At 41.8% G+C, this 21558-nt stretch overlaps 1 protein-coding gene across 7 annotated transcripts in view; it reads right to left on the reverse strand.

The window, feature by feature from the left end:
- The window catches only part of Cdk14 (cyclin dependent kinase 14), a 648997-nt gene that overhangs the window by 107076 nt on the left and 520363 nt on the right, over positions 1 to 21558 (reverse strand). For all 7 annotated transcript variants that reach the window (XM_021162869.3, XM_029477257.2, XM_029477253.2 and 4 more), the window contains one exon: positions 19972 to 20020. In XM_021162869.3, coding sequence (XP_021018528.1) covers positions 19972 to 20020 — 49 coding nt within the window. The remainder of the gene's footprint in view (positions 1 to 19971; positions 20021 to 21558) is intronic.

Here is a 21558-nt window from a genome sequence, read left to right on the forward strand (position 1 = left end):
ACATAGCCAGCAGGAAGATTTTCACCATAAGAGTCCCGCAGAAACAGTGTGACTTAGTGGCACGTCTGCTTGAGGTACAGAGTCCACAGCAATGGTTGTTACTTCTAAAGTTCTGGAAGTCACAAATCTCACCAGCAGAGGTAGTTTCTGAAGATAGAAACCGTCCTCTCCAGAATGGAACAGCACGTCCTCACACTGTAAACAGAGCTCATAATGGCTCCCCAAAGGCACCATTTTTGTGGCATGTTATTTCACCCAAAGGAAAGGAAAAAACTCTCTAATCCTGAACAAAACCTCTTCAAAGTATATGTTCTCAATCAACCCTTCCCTGAGAGCTGAAAATACAACTCAGCAATACAATAAATGCCCTAACAAATAGACCAGATTTTTCACTTAATGCCTTCTCCATGCTTAAACCAAATGGAGTGAAAGGAAGTCACCAGCCCCAGTGTGACAGATGCAGGAGGCAGGCTCCGCTGCCACCCTTAAAGCAGGCAGGGTGCATTTATATCAACACTGGTGAATCTTGGAGTACAATAAAAAGGGGAGAAACAGAGAGCAGTTAGCATCTGACAGAACCTTCTCTTCATGTTTATTCCCTTACAGACGTGACACTGCCCAAGACAGTAAGAACCTACAGAGCTAAAAACCTTTAAGTTAATGTCACATTGGTATCTTATGGTGACACAGAAGACAGTGTCTCTACCCCTTAAACAATGTCACCTTGTATGTTGAAGGCATTAAAAGGGTAGGAATGGGAGCATCATCAAAAACAAGGCGGGTCCCACTTAAAGAAAAAAAAATCAGGTTACAGGTCAAAGACTTACTGACAATTAGCTCAAATGAAGAACAATGTATTTGCTGGGGATGCAGATTTCAGCTTCATCATCTTATGACACTGCCTCTAGATTTTGAAAGCACAGAGGATGGAAAGATCCCTCATGCTAATGGACTGGCAGGATCAATATAGTGAAAATGGCTATCTTGCTGAAAGCAATCTACAGATTCAATGCAATCCTCATCAAAATTTCAACTCAATTCTTCACTGAGTTAGAAAGGGCAATCTGCAAATTCATCTGGAATAACAAGAAACCTAGGATAGCAAAAACTCTTCTCAATGATAAAAGAATCTCTGGTGGAATCACCATGCCTGACCTAAAGCTGTACTACAGAGCAATTGTGATAAAAATTGCATGGTATTGGTATAGCGACAGACAGGAAGACCAATGGAATAGAATTGAAGACCCAGAAATGAACCCACACACCTATGGTCACTTGATCTTTGACAAATGAGCTAAAACCATCCAGTGGAAAAAAGTCAGCATTTTCAACAAATGGTGCTGGCACAACTGGTGGTTATCGTGTAGAAGAATTCGAATTGATCCATTCTTATCTCCTGTACTAAAGTCAAATCTAAGTGGATCAAGAAACACCACATAAAATCAGAGACACTGAAACTTATAGAGGAGAAAGTTGGGAAAAGTCTTGAAGATATGGGCACAGGGGAAAATTCCTGAATAGAACAGCAATGGCTTGTGCTATAAGATTGAGAATTGACAAATGGGACCTCATAAAGTTGCAAAGCTTCTGCAAGGCAAAAGACACTGTCAATAAGACAAAAAGATCACCAACAGATTGGGAAAGGATCTTTACCAATCCTAAATCAGATAGGGGACTAATATCCAATATATATAAAGAACTCAAGAAGATGGACTGCAGAAAACCAAATAACCCCATTAAAAATGGGGCACAGAGCTAAACAAAGAATTCTCACCTGAGGAATATGGAATGGCTGAGAAGCACCTGAAAAAAATGTTCAGCATCCTTAATCATCAGGGAAATGCAAATCAAAACAACCCTGAGATTCCATCTCACACCAGTCAGAATGGCTAAGATAAAAAATTCATGTGACAGCAGATGCTGGTGAGGATGTGGAGAAAGAGGAACACTCCTCCATTGGTGGTGGGATTGCAAGCTGGTACAACCACTCTAGAAATCAGTCTGGCAGTTTCTCAGAAAATTGGACATAGTACTATGGGAGGATTCAGCAATACCTCTCCTGGGCATATACCCAGAAGAAGTTCCAACTGGTAATAAGAACACATGCTCCACTATGTTCATAGCAGCCTTATTTATAATAGCCAGAAGCTGGAAAGAACCCAGATGTCCCTCAACAGAGGAATGGATACAGAAAATGTGGTACATTTATACAATGGAGTACTACTCAGCTATTAAAAAGAATGTATTTATGAAATTTCTAGGCAAATGGATGGACCTGGAGGGCATCATCCTGAGTGAGGTGACCCAATCACAAAGGAACTCACACAATATGTACTCACTGTTAAGTGGATATTAGCCCAGAAACTTAGGATACCCAAGATATAAGATACAATTTGCTAAACGCATGAAACTCAAGAAGAATGAAGACCAAAGTGTGGACACTTTGCCCCTTCTTAGAATTGGGAACAAAACACCCATGGAAGGAGTTACAGAGACAAAGTTTGGAGCTGAGACAAAAGGATGGACCACCTAGACACTGCTCCACCCGGGGTCCATCCCATAATCAGCCACCAAACCCAGTCACTATTGCATACACCAGCAAGATTTTGCTGAAGGGACCCTGATATAGCTGTCTCTTGTGAGGCTAAGCCAGTGCCTGGCAAACACATAAGTGAATGCTCACAGTCATCTATTGGATGGAACACAGGACCCCCAATGGAATAGCTAGAGAAAGCACCCAAGGAGATGAAGGGGTCTGCAACCCTATAGGTGGAACAACAATATGTACTAACCAGTAGCCCCAGAGCGAATGTATGTAGCTGCATATGTATCAGAAGATGGCCTAGTCGGCCATCACTGGGAAGAGAGGCCCCTTGGTCTTGCAATCTTTATATGCCCCAGTACAGGGGAAACATCAGGGCTAAGAAATGGAAGTGGGTGGGTAGGGGAGGGGGAAGGGTATAGGGGACTTTAGGGGATAGCATTTGCAATGTAAAAGAAGTAAATACCTAATAAATAATTGGAGGAAAAAAAGGATTAATAAGGAAAAAAAGAAAGAAAGCTGGGGACAGTTTTTTATACTAAGGAGGAAGTACATTTATGTCTAAAAAAATGTTGGTTTTAAGACTGTTTTCTACAAGGGCCTTAGGCTTTAAGAGAGACAGAGAAAAAAAAAAAAGAAAGAAAGAAAGAAAATCTACCTTGAAAGTTATTGTTCCCCGAGAGGCTGAAGGCTCAGAGGTTCCCTCTCTTCTAGAGCTACGCGCCCTACTCTTCCAGAGACTCTGAGTTCCTTCCAGCATCTACAATAGATGACTTAGAACCCACTGTATCTCCAGCTCTGGGAAATCTGATGTCCTCTTCTGGCCTCTGTGTGTGCCTGAGTATGCATGTGTGTGCGTGTGTGTACATGTGTGTGTGTGCTGCCTGCATACACACAAAGACACTAAAAATATAAAAAAATAAGAATATATAAAATTAAATATTTAAAAAAAATAATGCATTGTCCCCATAAGGGTGCTACCATCCAGCTTTCTGAGACCAGTGTCTTCCAGCTGTAGAGTGAACTTACTACCTGTGTAACTGTCGGTTCTCAGCGCATTATCACAGAACACAACCAGGCAGGGGATGCAACCTCCGTGTGATCTACACCACGGGGGCGGGAGACTACGGGGAATGTTCATCAGGCATTTCCCATGTGCTCAGATCTTTCGCATCCACCTCATTCTCCACCTTTGCCACCCCCACCATGGTCACCATCATCACTTCACAGGTGAGGGAGCCGAGGCTTATAGAGAAAGAGCCTGGTCACTTGGCAGCAGCAGGCACAGAGTTGCAGCTGCACAAATGCTGCTGTGCTCTCTACACCATCCAAAGGAGTCACTGACATTTCAGCTTATAAATTCTCTCTCATAATATAAAAGGTCTGGTCATTAAAACATTTAGAAAACACTGAAGCTTATAAAAGAAATGAAGATCCCTCATCAATCTTAACCGAGGTATAATCATTTTTTACTGGTTAGATATATTTATTTCTGTGAGGTCAGAACACATAGATCTTTTTAGTTCTTTGTGTTTTTAAATAACTATGTATTTTTCATGTTTTCACAGTCACAATTTTTAACTCTTTTCTTAAACAACTGGAACGTTAGACTCAAGTCCACAAGAAAAAGTCCACTCAGGGAAAACAAAACAAAACAAAACAAAAACAACTTCAAGCCACAAATGTAGATTATCCACAAATAGTGTCCCTTTGAGGATGTGTGACCTTCTGGCACTTGCCTGTAAACTTGCCCCATTGCTTTTCAATATTATTTAGCAATATCTCGAGTATTACCAAGTCTCCATGTGTTGACACACAACCTGGCAGAAACATTTGTTCCTAACTGGGCCTCTCTCCAGGTCTGGTTCTGTGACCGCGCATCCGGCTCTTCCAGAGACAATGAGCAGCGATAGAGTCCAGGGAGAAACAATTCTTTATAGCCTAAGGTTAGAATTAATATTCAGTTAACTTCCACTGAACACTACTGGTCACCAAGACCAGCCCTTGGTGATATGGTATGATGTGGGAAACAGTGACAGGTGAGAAAATCAGATCTGTGGGCTCATTGGGAGCCACCATGACAGCTGTGGATCTCCTTGATAATTATAGAAGATCTGTGACAGTTGTTAAATATGAACAAATATATTCTCTCTGTCTCTCCGTCTCTGTCTGTCTTTGTTCCTACCCCTTCCCCGCCCCGTGTGTGTGTGTGTGTGTGTGTGTGTGTGTGTGTGTGTGTGTACATAGCTCCCAAAGTTGCCACTTGGGACCATCTATAAATGTCCAAATCAGTAGGAGTAAAGTCACACTATCAACCAGCTATTTTATTTCTAACATTTATTTTACAAACCATATCATCGGCCTGAGCAAACTACTAAAGCAGTTTAAAAAGATACCGTCCTTATGAATGACAAAAATAAAAATAATTTTTACAAGCTATAAGCAAAATCCCTCAAAATTCTACCACCTATCTTCATCCTGTAAGTTACATTTCATTCATAGTTCAAAAACATTATAATTGTACTGTTAGTGTGCATAAAATTCATTATGTTTTTATTTTTAGAAAGTTAAAAGAAATTGCTGCTGTATTTTTATGCACAGTATTCTAACAATGCTGAACATTATTTGATTGGGCTCGTAAGTCAATGCATATTAAACCATGCTCCTAAACTCTTTAATCTTGGTTAAGTCAGTATAAAGTCTTTAAAAGTGTTGTTTGTGTGTTATTTATTTATTTGGTATGAGGGGCTCAGCAAACAACTTTTAAGCGTCAGCTATCTCCTTCCAGCATGTGGATTCCAGGATGACCTTGGCCGCCGAGAACTTTACCTGATGAGGAATCTCATCATTCAGGGCCAAGTGTGCTTTTTTAAAATGTTGATCTACAAAACAGTCATGAGAATTGAATCTCCAGCCAACACTCTTTACTTAGTTAGCTCCTTAAGAGAAACATTAAAGAGCAACATTACTAAAGAAGAACTCAGCAGACTTCCTGATGATTAACTGAACCCTGAGGCCATTCCCTGCCTGGCCTCTGTGTCTACTGACCAGTGTCCCCTGCCATGGTCCCTTCCCTTACTGTGGTCATCACCATTTTCTCCAACCAATGTATATAAGATATCGCATTCCTGTGTGATGGGCTCTGTTAGTGGTGCCTTCCTACGGCAGCGGTGCATGGGCTTCTGTTTAATTACACTGTCTGTTTGCTTGACCTCGTGTACCAATCGCTTTCTGCAGTCACCTAATTTTATTAGTTACTCTAGCCCAGGGGCTCTCAACGTTCCTCATGCTGCCCACCTTTACTACAGTTCCTCACATGCTGGTGACTCCCTAGCCATAAAAGTGTTCCATTGCTATTTTGCAACTGTAACTTTGCTACTGCTATGAATCAGAATATAAATATCTGATGTGCTTAATATCTGATACGGCAGCCCCATGGGATTTCGACCCACAGGTTGAGAACCATTGCTCCAGTAGGTACCATCTAGGAGAGCAGGGACCTTGCTGGATATTCTCAAGCACACACAGACGGTGATAACTACACTGAACGAAATGTGCCACGATACAGTTATGGCCCCCAATGTACTTCCTTATAGTTTTTTGTGTCATGTACTATTTTCCAGGGACACACACAGTAGGGCCACACACAGTAACTAAATGGGCCTCATTCTCTATCTCCTCTCTAGAATTGGTGCTTTTGAGGAAGAGCTATAGTCCTGGCAATGGCACTAATAAAAAAAAAATGGAATTCAACGGTAGCATGGGAAATCTGCATGGGTAGAAAGTGAAATCTGCTCATCTGCAGGAGCCCCCGACTACAACACGTTATGCAACTGAGTTTTCTGAATGTGGAGAATATGTGGTGCAATGGATAAGCCTCACCCTTGGAAACCACCTCCTTGATTATTATACCTCCCGACTAGGTAAGTATAAAAAAGTACAACTTCTTTTAAAAGCCACTTCATTATTATCTTATTCTTGCCATTGAGAACACACTGTCTTATATTCTGAACCCACAGTAAGGTCTTATGTCTCTTAGCCCTGTCATATCAAATCGGGTAAATGAGAAATTCATTAGAAATATGTTCTTGAGGCTATAAAATAATTGAAGGCAAAAAAAAATTCATAAAAAGGCCTTGGGATATATCTATGAGGAAAACATTTGAAAGTTGTTTTCAGAATGAAGTGGGCTGCTGCAGACAAGCCATCCCCTGTGCTGTGAGGTATGGGTACATGTGGCAAGGCCACTCACATCACCAACCAGGACAGTGTTGGTCTCAGTGTTACAGGACTGCTCTTTTCCACTGTATTTGTATATTTACACACCCAACTGGCTCTTCTAAGAGTGTAAGAAGAGGGCTTCGGAGAGGTAGCATTTCTGTTAAGCTATAATACTTCCCTAGAAATAATTTGGTAAGAGCCAACACACTGGATGATTAACAATTAATATATTATATATATATAAATCACAACACAACTCCCAGATGACAGTAAAGACCAAGAGGACTAGCAAGAAAGATGGCTCAGCAGATAATGTTGCCTTCTTCTACCAAGCCTGGTGACCTGAGCTCCATCCCTAGGACTCCGAGGTTCTAAGGAAATCAGTTCCCACAGGTTATTTTTTGACTTCTACATGCATGCCCTAGCATGTGCACGAGTAAACACACACACACACACACACACACACACACAAATAAACAAGCAATACAAATTAAAAGCCACAAAATTAGGAGGACTAAGATCAGGAATGAATGCATATAAGATACATTTAATGCTAGCAGATAAAAAATCACATAAAGTTGGGAGAGGAAAGTGGTGGGGTGGGGAGAAATTGGAGGGGAGGCAAGGGGGAGCCGATTTCGTCAGAACACATTAAGCACATTCATGGAATTCTCAAACAATACAAAAAGAAAGAGAGTTAACTATTCTGTGTAGAAATGCTTTTTTAAAAAACAGCCACTCTTGGAATAATAAAAACCATCCTACCGGGGCAATGGGCATTAACAGGAGGCTGTGTAATTTAAGGTTGACATCTTGGTGACTTATCTATTCTAGCCTTACCTTATGAAGAAACATGAAGAATTGGTACCTGCATCTTGCTAGTTTCAAATATTTGCCTATTAAGGTTTTTCCTTATGAACCTTCATCTGACTGCATGATTAACATCAAGTTGCCTAAAGTGCTGGCAATCTGGAAGTAGCTGCTACATCACAGAGATTTACAGCGAATGATTTTTCTGCAGATAACGTTCACGTTTATGAACAGAAAACCACCTGGTCTTTAAACTGCACAGGGTATCTGGCTTTGCACAGGGAAGGCCATCTTAAAGGCCATCACTACAAAACCAGGCATGTTGTATGGCTCCTTACCTCAGCCAGTCACGCCTTGAGTAAGGGGATACTTGGGTTTAACTAAACAAGAATCTCACTACCAGCCAACCCTGTGCCTCTCTCATGAGGAGGAAGCTATAAAACTGAGGGCACCAGGCCTACAAAAATGGTTCCATGGGAGCACAGGAGAAGCCGAGGCGGAGTTTGAAGGCAAGCCCAGTCTTCCAGGCATAACTTTTACAGGAGGCAGGAGAAGGCGGCATGTCGTATACCGCCATAGCCCTAAAGGTCTATCTGTGTCTTCAAACCAACAGTATCAGCACAATGCTGGTAACTGAAGATGTGCGCTTTAAGTTCTTCCGTAAAGGCATGGCAGTGTTTTAAAATGGGAGAGAAGAAAATGTTATGGGATTACTCAGGAGCTCACAAGAAAATTTACAACAGAATATTGATACTATGTCAGAGTGATATACAAACAGGACTTAGGCATAGCCACTGAGGATAGCTGTTTCACACATAAACACACAACCAAGGTATGAAATATGCTGATGTGTGTTAAGCTCCTGTGCACATTTTGTCACATTCTCTACATGTTGTATTTGTCTTTGGGACTCTAGACACATCTAGGCCATGAAGCTTAGTTTGCAAATCGGCTGACACCCACAAATCAGTGTGGCCAGGATACACACTCTGAAACTCCATTCCAGACACTCAAGAGAAAGACATCCAATATTCAACAAAATTGAAGAATCTGAAATATGGAAATCTCTCAGATGTTCTGAGAGAAACTAAATCCTGGGACTGAGTCAGGGATTTGGATTTAATTCTGCAGCTACATGAGACACTAGTAAGTGTGAAAATAAAAACCTGGGCAGTTGTTTCCTAACTGAAAAACTTAGTTCACTGCCTTAATATATCCCGCTAAACTTTTGCTATGAGTTATCCAGACGTTGTATTGTGGCTAATTACGTAGCCAATGTAGTAGCAGCCACTAGCTACACATACATATTGAAATTAACACTGTTAAATCTCACAAAATTCTCAGATCAATGGCACCAGCCACATTTTAAATTATCCAGTAGCAACTCGTGGCTAGTGGCTAGGATATGCCAACGAAGATATACAGGATCTTCATTAGCCACACTTAAGGACCCACTGGAAAGATCTACTCCAGTTCTTTCAATACATCTAGAAATTTCTAAATATCCTCAAAGGAACTGGATGGTTTCTGCACCGTCACACGCTGGCTCATTAGATGAATAGTGGACCCCGGGTTAAGAAAACAAAGAATGTGTCTTGTAGCAGAAAGTATAGCCCTGGGTCACGGGCTCACCCTGCAGATGTGGGGGCTGACGAAGAGGCTCTCTTTTAGGCTAAAGTCTACAATGGAGAGAACTGTTTCTCATTTACTTAAGTTAAGAGACAGAAGGTTTCTTCTGGTGGTTACAACCTCAAAGGAAGGAAGTTGGGAGTCATAGGATAGAAAAACCAAAACTGTGTGACTAGACACGAAATGCCAAATGTAAACTTTAGTCAGGGTGAAACCAAAGAAACAGACAAACAAACGAGAGGCAATCCTCTCTGTATCTGTGCTATCTGTAAATAAAGTGATGTGCTTAGTCCTACTCAGAGCAAACCATAAGCCCTGGTGTGATCCTTAATAAAGTAGCTGAGTCCATTCCTAAAACCATTATCCACTGACACCTAATTTATTGAAAATGGCAGACAATCTAAGTCAGCAGATATCTGGGACTATACTGGAGAAATTCTAACCATTTTGCTAGAGGGGAAAAATAGCTACTTACCTCATAGCTTATAGAGTTAGCCAGCTGCCCTGGAGTGTTTTGTTGTTTGTTTCATCAGAGGATGCTGCCCCCTACAGGCTGTGTGAACATGTGTAAGGTTCATGGAGGCAAGTTAATTGGCATGATTAGTAAAGGTAAGATAGGAAACAAGGAAGTGAGGGAGGGGGCGTGTTTAGAGTTGCATCTGCATGTCCTCAAGGTTTTAGGAACAAGATGAGAAGCAACCAGCACATATTGTACAGCTTAAAACCCCTACATCTTCAGCTGATAGGAGAAGTCATAAGTAGCCTTACAGTTCCAGGGCATTTTTCTTAAGAAACTTGTAAGCATGCTGGCAGCCCTTTTGCCCCTGTTTTAAGTGGGAAGGACAGGGTGCAGAAGAAAGAGGAGGAAGCGGATTTACAGCTGTTATGGGCATAAGTGCTGCTGTCCTTTCTGACGTAAGGCTCAGTAAGTGAGAACTCAACTCTAAATGGGTACATAAATCAAATGGGTCTAGAGCTGCGCACAGAGCCTTACCCTGAAGTGTCTCAACTTTTAAGCCCACACATAATAAAGTGATTACAATTTGGCCTGAGAAAGGAGATCAGGCCTTCCTCTTTACTTTGAATGTATTCTTCTCCAACAGGCATGACATATATGTTCTCTCCTCTTATTCATCCTCTCTCTCTCTCTCTCTCTCTCTCTCTCTCTCTCTCTCTCTCTCTCTCCCCTCTCTCCCCTCTCTCCATCATCATCTTTTCTCTTTCTCCCACCTTCTCTCTCCTCTCTGCCTCTCCCTTTCTCTATCCCCTCTCCCCATCACCTCTCATCTCTTTTTCTCCCCCTCTGTCCCTCTGTCTCCTCCCACTCTCCCTCCCTCCCTCCCTCCTTCCCTCCATCCCTCCCTCCCTCTCTCTCCTTCCCTCCCTCCCTCTTCCTCCCTCCCTCCCTCTCTCTCTCTCTCTCTCTCTCCATGCTCCACAGCTGGTGTAGTTATTAGTTCAGCCACTAAAGGGTTTATCTGGACAAACATCACAAAGATGATAGCTGATTTAATTGAATTTATGATCAAATGTTTTTCACTTCAGGAAGAGTGGGAAATCACTTATGGGGAGATTTGAATAATTTAAGGGAAGTTCTCTGTTTGGCATGATGTTTGTATATCAAGTCTTGGGGGATTAAATGCAGCTGAGGACTAGCAAAGATTTCATATACAGATACACAGAGATAGTCAGTAAAACAATGCAACGACGAGAGGGCCAGGCTTCAGTCTCTTTCTCTTCCCATTGTGCTTCTTGTCACGTACATGCTGTTTGCAGATTGAGCAATAACACATACACACACACACACCACACACCACACACACCATACATAACACACACACACACACACACCACACACCACACACACACCATACACACTACACACACACACCCCACACACACACACCACACACCATACATACCACACACATACACCACAACACCATACATACCACACACACACACACACCACACACCACACATCATACACACTACACACATACACACCACACACATACACACACACACACCACACACCATACATAACACACACACACACACACACCACACACCACACACACACCATACACACTACACACACACACCCCACACACACACACCACACACCATACATACCACACACATACACCACAACACCATACATACCACACACACACACACACCACACACCACACATCATACACACTACACACATACACACCACACACATACACACACACACACCACACACCATACATAACACACACACACACACCCACACACACCACACACACCACCACACACACACACACACACACACACATACATACATACACACATACACAGTGAGAAACAGAGAGACTGATAGAGACAGAGAAACAGACAATGAGACTGACAGGTAGAGAGAGACAGAGACAGTGAAACAGTGAGAGACAAAGACAGAGAGAGAGAAGAGAGGGATACAGAGAGAGACATAGAAAGATAGATAGATGGATGACAGATAGGTAGATAGATAGATAGATAGATAGATAGACAGACAGTGAAACAGCAAGAGACAGAGAGAGACAGAGAGGGACAGGGAAATATCAATTGCATACGAAAATCAAACTATTCTCATATCCTACAATGTTAGATGCTGAAAATTATATAGAGATGCTCTTAGGCAAAAACAAAAAAACAAAAAGAATGGACTAGAAAGTTACACACACACACACAGAGTTGTCATTGATAAAGACACAGAATCTACTAATAAAATCTGATAGATAAAATAAATCAATTTCTGGGTTTATGCCCAAGGGTATGGACTTGGCCCAGTGTCTGAAGAGAAAGGCTCAGTCAACAGTGGAGACAGAGGCAGCAAAGCCATGGTCCCAGCCATTATTCTTGGTGCTGTAAGTGATAAGTCACCTGCCCTCCACATTCCCAACATCTGGAACAAAGACAACCCCTTTCAGTTGACTGCTGAAATGACAGAGCAAGTGGGACACCCAGGACCTAACATCTGACTTAAAGCCACCCATTCTTTTTGTGCATTCAGGACACCATCGGGGGAGGGGGGAAATCTACTAGACATTTGAACTTGGTAACAGCAATTTGTCTGTGGGTTTCTTTCAGTCTAATTGGGAAAACTGTCTCAAAGATGTGTTTCAAGATTTAGGATAAATCACAGCTTTTCATTAATTATGTACAATGCTATTTGTTAACATATCACTCTTAGGAAGGAATGGATGGGGGAGACGGGATTTTGTTTCTGCACAAGTATTTATGAGAAAAACAAAATGGTGCTCAAGCATTCGGCATGCTCCCCTGGGAAGGTGGAAGGGTGCTCTAGCAGTGTCCACGGTCAAGAAAAAATGTCTACTCAGAAATAAATTAAAGTGACCGACAGGGGACAGCAAGGAACACTGAGAAGCTGGATGGGAGGTGACCAGGGTATGTGAAGGACTGAGGGTGTTGAGATCTTGCAGCAGCAGAGCTCAGAAGGATTCATGAGCTTCTGAATGGCACAGGGTTCCCAGAGGATCTAAGGTCAGAGCTTGGCTGGAGGCCATCGAAGATGATCTTGGCTCCAGGCTGTTTCTTGTCATTCATGCCCAAAACTGGCAGCCTTCCTTCTTCTCTGCTCACTCTTGGTTCCTATTAATAATAGGTGTTGACTGCCATATTCTTAGGTGTGTAGGACCACCATGTACACTCGACACACACACACACACAGCAACATGGTTAGCTCGTTAACTGTCCTCTCACTGTAAGAGGAAGACAAGCCCTGAGAAACACCATTGGAAAGGCCCTCAGTGAGGAGGTCACCTTGTTTTACCATAGCCAATTAGGGTGGTGTAGATGCCAATGATGGCGAAGGATAACACTGCTGGTTAAAATCATCTTTCTCCACACTCTGAATCATATTGAGGCAGAAAAGTCAGTAAATTCATAAACATTTCTTCATCAACAGAAAAGTAGGCAAAGAAGTGGTAAGGAAAGGGATCAATTTATAGGAGCTTCTAAATAAAGTAATTTTAAAAACATCAGTGTTTCTGTGTATGCGTGATATTATAAAAAGTGGCAATTTTCAGCACTCGAAAGCTTAAGTGTGAATATATGTATACAGAGGGTGCGGTGAGAGGGACCTGCGCTCAATTCAGGAGGTTTATTTGGAAAATAGAGCCTCTTCCACAGCGTTTCCTATGTGGCGATCAGGAAGCTGGTGTCTGCCATATTTTCTGAGCAGAGTGAAGGAAGATCAAGGGATCAGCACAACAGCAGAGAGGTGAATCCTTCAGGGAGCTCAGAAAGGGTAGAGAGCTGTGAGTCTAACCCCTACCAGTTCCCAACAGAGGAGAGAGACAGAAAACACATGCAGGAGAAAGCAAGAGATACTGGCAACAGGCAGAGCCTCTCAGGAGGGAACGGCATGGCGCCTGCAGTACGAAGAGGTGGGAGAGGGATGTCTTCTTGATTCTCTTTGATACTCTTCCTCTGCAGACTTATTACACTCCAGAGCTACTGCCTTCTCAGAGTGTTTATCAGTGTAGACATTTTACATATATGCACACACGATCTACATTTATAAATATATAATATAAATATATACTTGGTAATACTATATATGTGTATATATGTATATATAGTATGGATATATATATATATATATATATATATATATATATATATATACTTGGTATGCACACACATACACACACACACATACACACACACACATACACACACACACATACACACATACACACATACACACACACACACACACACACACACACACACACACACGTATACCAAGGAAGATCTCCAGACATCTAGGTGTAAAATGCAATGTCTTTTAGACATTATGCCCATGCTTGTATAAGCCTGGTATATATATGATAAACAAATACTTCGCATATTGATTTACAACTGTGTTACTGAATATGGTAGCCACTAGCTACATGTGACTCTTTACATATCAGTCAAGTAAATTCAAATTGAGTTGAAGTTGAGCTCCCCATGCAGACAATCTAGTGGTTCCCACAGTGGGTACTGCTGATGTCTGTATTAGAGATGTCAAGTCAAACTTTCAGTTATTACCAGGCTTCCTGAGCATAATCTCTTTTAAAACTCTGTGCTAAGAACAGACAGTGATTCCTCCCTCATGCATAATTTTGAGCATATCTTCTCTGAAGCAGGCAAAGTGGATTATATCTGAGCTAGCACGGGCTGGCTGGGCTTGCTCTGCCTCACCCACGGCTCATGACTACATAGGGAATCCTTTACTGCCATGTAAACAGAATGGCTTCCTATGATGCCCTGTTTATTACTAATTGCCTCAAGGCTGTCAATGTGTTACTTTCCACGGTGGCTGGACCTTACCACTGACCAAGGCCTACAACACAGAGAGATACCTGATCTGTATGTGACTCTGCCTTCTGTAACTCAGTGCTGCAGACATCCAGAGTTCTGCCTCCCAGAAGTGTGCAATCACAATTTTAGACAACATTCTTAGTCCATGGTACCTTGGTCAAAGAATGCAATTGCCACTTCATGCTGGCAGAAGCAGAACAGCCCTGCTGGAATCTGTTCAGGACACAGCTCAGGAAAGGCCTCTCCTGGCAGCCGACCTGCCCCTGAGAGCTCTGGGAGCTTCAGAAACTACTGCTGGGTGTTCCTCCTTAATGAGCTGCCCAGCAGAAGGACGGCATTAACCACACCAGAAGCCAGTGTACTTTTTGGATGAAGAGGCCAAAATGTAATCCAAAGGATGAAAAACAATGACTGCTGCCAACTCCCAAGCCTGGCACATACTGCCAATTAGCAAGAGAGAAGATAGCTATTTCCTGTCCATCAGAAGAACAAAACCTGTCACCTGACATACAGCCAACAGCATGGGGCCTGCCCTCAACCACCCCCAGAAACTGTTAATGACAATGGGTTTTTGCTACCCCGCAAAAGGGGAGAAGAAATCTGGCTATGACACAAAACAAAATCAGGGTCTAAGTCCCTCAGGGCAGTGAGAGCCTGCAGAGGAGCTAAGAAGTCTGACTTGCAGGAAGTGAGTGGGTGACTGGCAGAGCCATCCCCTGCACTTAGCTGTGAATCCAACCTTCTTCCTACAACAGGAAACTCCCCAGTAATGCTACAAGGAAGGGGTGAGCTGGAGGACTGTGCTCAGAATCCTGAAACATCTTCTTCTTCCATTGAGGACTGCAACCAGGTTTCCACTCTGTCCTGCTCTCTGCTGCATGAAAGCCCAGGCTGAGAAGGATGTCAAATTTGAAAGAGATCTTTCTACCCAAAGATGTGCTAAGAACAAATAAAACCTGGCTATTTCTAAGTATACCACAATAGGACTCCTTTCACAAGACTCACAGGGGGATATTTCCCAAGCCATAATTTTTCAATTGCATTGATCACTCGCCTCTCACCCTGTTTTCATATTGCTATTACTGATCAGTAATCGGAAAAGCCTTCAGCTAGTTCTCTTTGTCACGGAACATGCCCCAACTGTATGTTTTCACACAATCCAATTCTATCTGGGTTTGGGGTTTCTAGGACACCTTCCAGGACCCACACAATATCTCTCATTATTTGATCCTCTCCCATTTCTTCTCAGCACTCCCTGTTTGCAAACTCCAGGGACTTTCCTGGATCTGCCTAGCGCACAGCCAAACAATGCTTTGAGGCACCAAACTAATGAGTCATTATTATGAAAACGAATGTCCCCAGGAGCTGCTTTAGTGGTGTTTGAACAAGCAGGGGAGCTCTGGGGCCTTGAAACCATACCACTCATGTGTGTCCAAGACCAAATACAACAGCTGTTTGCTTACAGGTTGAAAATGACATTTTTGAGGGAACAGAATGTGGTGAGAAACTAGACTCCACACATCCTTCTACTGCTGCACTGAAATCTGCACAAACAGGCGGCTGGTAATTGCAGCCATCCTCAAATTATGAGAGGATGCGATTCCAAAATGTCAGCTTTAGAGCTGATCACCCCATACTCCCTTACCTCAAAGCCAATCAATGATGCAGAGAATAATTTTCTTGGAAATATTATGAAGGGAACTCTCCAGGCACTAAATAAATTAAAACAGCTACTTTGAAGTAAATAGAATTATAACAAAAGTTGTCAAGAGTGAACAAAATGTGCGAGTGGATGACTTTTAGATCTGGCTGACTCAGCTGCGCCCCCTAGTGTCCAGACTGTGTTCTTACCTTCACCTTATTGCTAGGCTGGCCAGGAAATGTCCATCTCTAACCTACTTACTTCATAGCACATTGCTTTGTTAGGTAGGTTCTAAATCAACTTCGAAGGTGGCAGAGTGGGAAAGATGATCTTTCTGCTTCGTGAGAGGCGCTGATTTAAATCTTAATGATCCACTGAGATACCATAGCAAGAAAAACAGTAGAGTGCCCTAACGTAAGTATACAGAGGGAAAGACTGTTCTCCAAACACTCCTTCCTATCTATGCTTTGTGCACGTATAGCACACCTGTCTCCAGGTCATCTTTAAAATATGTTCTGGAGGTAAAACATCAAATTGGATAAAATGTTCAAGGAAAGCTCAAAACCACAACATTGGGCTATTTCTAAAATTTCCAAATTAGGGCTCACGGCTCTGTTCGGATATAGAAACACGGCAGGGAAGTGTTTCCTTTTCTATTTTTTCACACCCGAAGGTCGCCTCACCATGGCCTTGGTATTTACTGCACATCTACTAACACCAACTACACACATTCTTAGGAAAAACCTAGTTGTGCCTCCTGAGCACACGTATCACCTGCAGGACCAGCACTTTAGGGGAAGGGCGGGGTGAGCCTGGCCAGACCCGCCTTCCCAGCCATGAGCTCTATTTTCCAGCTGTGTCTTCTTTGACTTAGTGGTTTGCCCTTAGTTCTTTTTTCAAAACTTTCATACCTCCCAACTCGTTCAGCTGTTAAAAAGTTCCAAAGCAAGCAAATGTGTTCTTGGAATCTCACCCTTCTCTTTGCTGGAGAATGTATACTAAGGCTTCTTCTCCAGCCAAAATAATAAAAGATCTTTTAAGTGGCTGAAATTCTTGGTGAATTGCACATATTTGCCAATGTCAGACAACTATAAATAGGGAGATTTACAAGAGAAATAGCGTGACTCTTCATAATTCCAGTGAAATAAAATGGACTATTTGGAGCAGTTACAGCATAGGACATATTTTTATGAAATTCAGATTTATCTGCATTTAGCCCAAATCCCCTTTAAGCAGGAAAAGCTTCCTGGATCATGCACTTTCAGTATGAGGAAACGAAAGGGCTTACTTTCCTTTAATGGTAATCATTAAACATTCTTAAACTGATAATATTTATTTTATATTAAGCTTTTCAGTTTGGATATTTACTGCATCTTTTTATATCTTCTACCACAGCTCTATTATTATAGAATACTAAAAAAAAATCAGAAGGTAAAATCATGCTCATGGTTACTGATATAAGTAAAATCACTGGTGGGAGCGAGGGCAGATGTGGTTCCAAAGTGGACAGGATTATTTAATAGCTATTTAGATGGAAGGTTCTCTAGCTCAAGAAACCCCCATACTCCTTGGCAGGCTAACACCCCCAGTAGCTTCCACAACTTCGATAATGCTACCTTTAAAGATACTGTTACTTAATTTTGTGCTTTAACTTTTTAAATATTGTTATTTAATTTTGTACCTTATTTAATGGCAAACTACTTTTTGGACTAGCTCATCATCACATATATTTCAAATAAATTGAATTGTTAGAAATTATTCTGAATCCATGACTATAATACAAGACAATGCAGAAATTGCTTCAGTTTATGAACTTCTACAAATTAAAAAAATCTACAAGGTAAAAATAGTTGTTATTAGCATATGTGCATTGTACAAAGTGATTGGATTTCATATTTTTATTAAAATGTATCATTACCCTATACATCTACATTATCCTTTCCTGTCTTACCCAGCCAGTCCTTTCTTCTTCCTGAAGAGTCACCCTGTGGTACTTCCATGTCATTCACATGCTCGTGTGTGTGTGTGTGTGTGTGTGTGTAAAATCTAGATATAACAAAAAACACGCCATAATTATCTTTCTGATTTTAACATATTTTTTAGTTTTATGGTTTCCAGCCCACCCATTTTCCCATCTTCCTGCAACAGGACTAACTCAGAATGCAGCCTGCAGAGGGTGTGCCTCCCAGGGAACGCACCCTTTACATAGTGAAAACAGCCAGCATGAGATCCAGCTGTACTACCCTCAGGAGCACACGCAGTACAGAGACGCTCGCTCAGCTGAGCTTCACATGGCACGGTTCATAACAGCCAACTTCAACTGACCTTGGTGTCCATCCATCACATGTGGAGAGATAAAGAAAAGGTGGTACGCAAACATAATGGAGCTTTAATTAGCCATGAAAAACATCGAGGGTAAATGAGAAAAGTATCACGAAATTCATCACCTTGTACAGTCAACATATCCTAATAATTAAAATGAGCTACATGCATTATTTTTTAAAAAGCTTTGTAGTAGAGAAAAGTGATCGTTCCAGCCACTCTTCTAAAGGCACGGTTAATTAAAAAAAGGCTGGTTTAATCCTTCAGATTACTACAGAACATAACACAGCCACCCTAAGAGTTTCTCTCTATCTCTCTACCTCTGCTGACAGCACTGAGCAAAACCATTCTTGTACAAAATGTTTCTTATTCTTTTGTTGTCAATGCCGAAAATGAAAATGTCACAACAAGACATAGTAAGATTGTTACACCGGACTCTCTACAGAGAACATGGTAGAATGAATGAGACTTTACTTAATCCAAGGGGCTGCAGCTAGGCTGCCTACAGTGGGGTGTTTGAAATGTGATGTGAAAGCTAAAGAGGTAGCTCACCCTGTCTTCCAGCGTCCAGTGTTCCACTCACAGGCTCAACTGCAATAAAGGCTCCTGGGTAACTTGCAAAACTCAAATTTTCCTATTCTGTCAAGTTTCAAACCAATAAATATATTGTATATGCTTGTTATTGCCCTGTCTGTGGGTGTGTGTGGACCTCTATATGCATGTGGTGTCAGAGAGCACCTCTGTGGAGTCCTCTCTCCTTCTGCCTTTGTATGGATTCTGGGAACCAAATTAAGATTGTCAGGACATTGTAGCAACCTTTTAAATCATCAGACAAAAAAATAAAAATAGTTTTGTAAGATCAGATGAAATGAAAGAAATGGGGGGTGGGAGAAGGAGTATTTAGACTTCAAGTGATAAATGTGTTTCACTCCCCAGTAAGGTTTAGGGGGGATAAGGAGGTAAATATTGGGGGGATGGGGAACATCCATTTTTATCACTCAGTTATAGTAGTCAATGCTATTTGTTAAAAGGTAAGTTACTATGGTATATTCTGTAAGTGTTAGTCTGCCAATGCTAAAATATTTCATAAAATTTGGTTATAAGGTGGGTGACAGTAGATTCTAGAATTTACAGTTCTCATACAGTGCTACCTTGCTCCAAGAACCTGAACCCACACTTGCTGTTGGCTCTGTCTAAGCATGGTAGATGGTTTGCAGAAAGGGCTTAATGAATGGGTGAGTAACAGCATCAGTGAATGGAACCATGCTGTGACAAATGTACTTCAAGAGTTGAAGGAGAGAGGAGAGAGGAGAGAGGAGAGAGGAGAGAGGAGAGAGGAGAGAGGAGAGAGGAGAGAGGAGAGAGGAGAGAGGAGAGAGGAGAGAGGAGGAGGAGGAGAGAGAGAGAGAGAGAGAGAGAGAGAGAGAGAAGTATCTGTGTAAAGACTTACTTATTCCATGCTTGTCTAAGGCTTTTAGAGCTGTACACGGTAAAGCGTTCTGAAATAAAAAAAGAAAAATAATAAGCAATCTAAGTATCAAATATATATATCATAGCCTGTTGGAGAGAATAACTTGTTTTAAAAGAGAAGCTCACTATGCAGCCCTGGGACTGCCCTCAAGCTTGCAGCAATCCTCCTTGTGTTTCCCAAGGGTAGGGATTACAGCCAGGCACCACCACACTCAAGAAAATTCAGCCTTTTCCTGAGATATTGTTTGACTTGACCATAGTTAGATACAGGCACAGAAGGTCCAAACTCTTCCGATTAAGCAGTTTATAAATAGTGCAACAGGAAGAATATAACATTGAAAACATGAAATACTGCTGTCTGGCTGAGGGGGATTTCTTTCATAATCTACTTTGTTTACTATTTACTAAGTGAATAATAAACACAAAATATATTCTCAGAACCGTATGATGAACATCAGGACACCGCTCAAGGGAAACTTGTCTGCGTTATATAACAGTATCTTTGAACAAATGTAGCAATGTTGGGTCTCCTATCTTATGATACATGGTACTAACACATGCTCAAAGCCAAGTTACACATGATGCTTCAGTGGGTCCACCAGAGAGTCTACCCCATTATAGGGATGTTTTACTTGTTAGACACACTGTATAAGGCTGCTTGTTATGTGGGATTCGTGACTTATATTTTCATAGATGCCGGAGAGCTACTTTTCATTTCTCCACAACAATAAAGAAGAGCGCCTCCTCTCATCCAGGCTTTGCAGGACTAGCTGTTACCAGCCTTTCATATATTTGTCCAACCACAGATTCACACATCCCACATACTACCTGGTACCAGTTGTAATTATGGCCACCAGTTCTTTATCAGTTCAGAGATGCTTTTAAGGGGATGTCAAGTTGTCTCATAGACACAGAGAGTCAGGTATGAATAATGATGATTTTGTCAAGAATGGATTGTACACATGTATACAATGGTGGTCTTGTCCACTTGAAATCCAGGTAAAACATTCCTATTACCTGACAATGCCGTAGTGGCTGTAAAGCCATAGTACCATGTATCTGTCACACATGTGCTTATGATGACACTGGTGCACACAAACCAACTGTGCTGCCAGGTCATAAAACACTGCACACATATTACATACAATTAAGAATAATGACAATGATAGTAATAACTATGTTATCAGTTTATATATTTACTATAGCGTACTTTCAATGGTTACTCTTCCCCAGCTCTATGTGTTTATCTATCTATTCAGATCTTTAGGAAATTGTGCTGGCTAGGTTTATAGAAACATGACACAAGGTAGTGTCATTTGGGAAGATGGAGAGTCACTTGAGAAAAATGATACCATCAGAGTGGCCTGTAGGCAAGCCTGTGGTGCATTATCTTAATTAGTGACTGAGGTGGGAGGGCCTGGCCCATTGCTGGAGGCCACTTTGTGAAGGTGGTTCTGGGATATACAAGAAAGCAGGAAGAAACCAGTAAGTAGAACTCCTCCAAAGCCTCGCATCAGTTTCAGCCCTGCCTAAACTCCTGCCCTGACTCTTCTCATTGATGGACTAG

The sequence above is a fragment of the Mus caroli genome, unplaced genomic scaffold (genome assembly GCF_978045245.1).
Source record: "Mus caroli unplaced genomic scaffold, Mus_caroli_1 scaffold_4, whole genome shotgun sequence".
Classification (NCBI taxonomy): domain Eukaryota; kingdom Metazoa; phylum Chordata; class Mammalia; order Rodentia; family Muridae; genus Mus; species Mus caroli.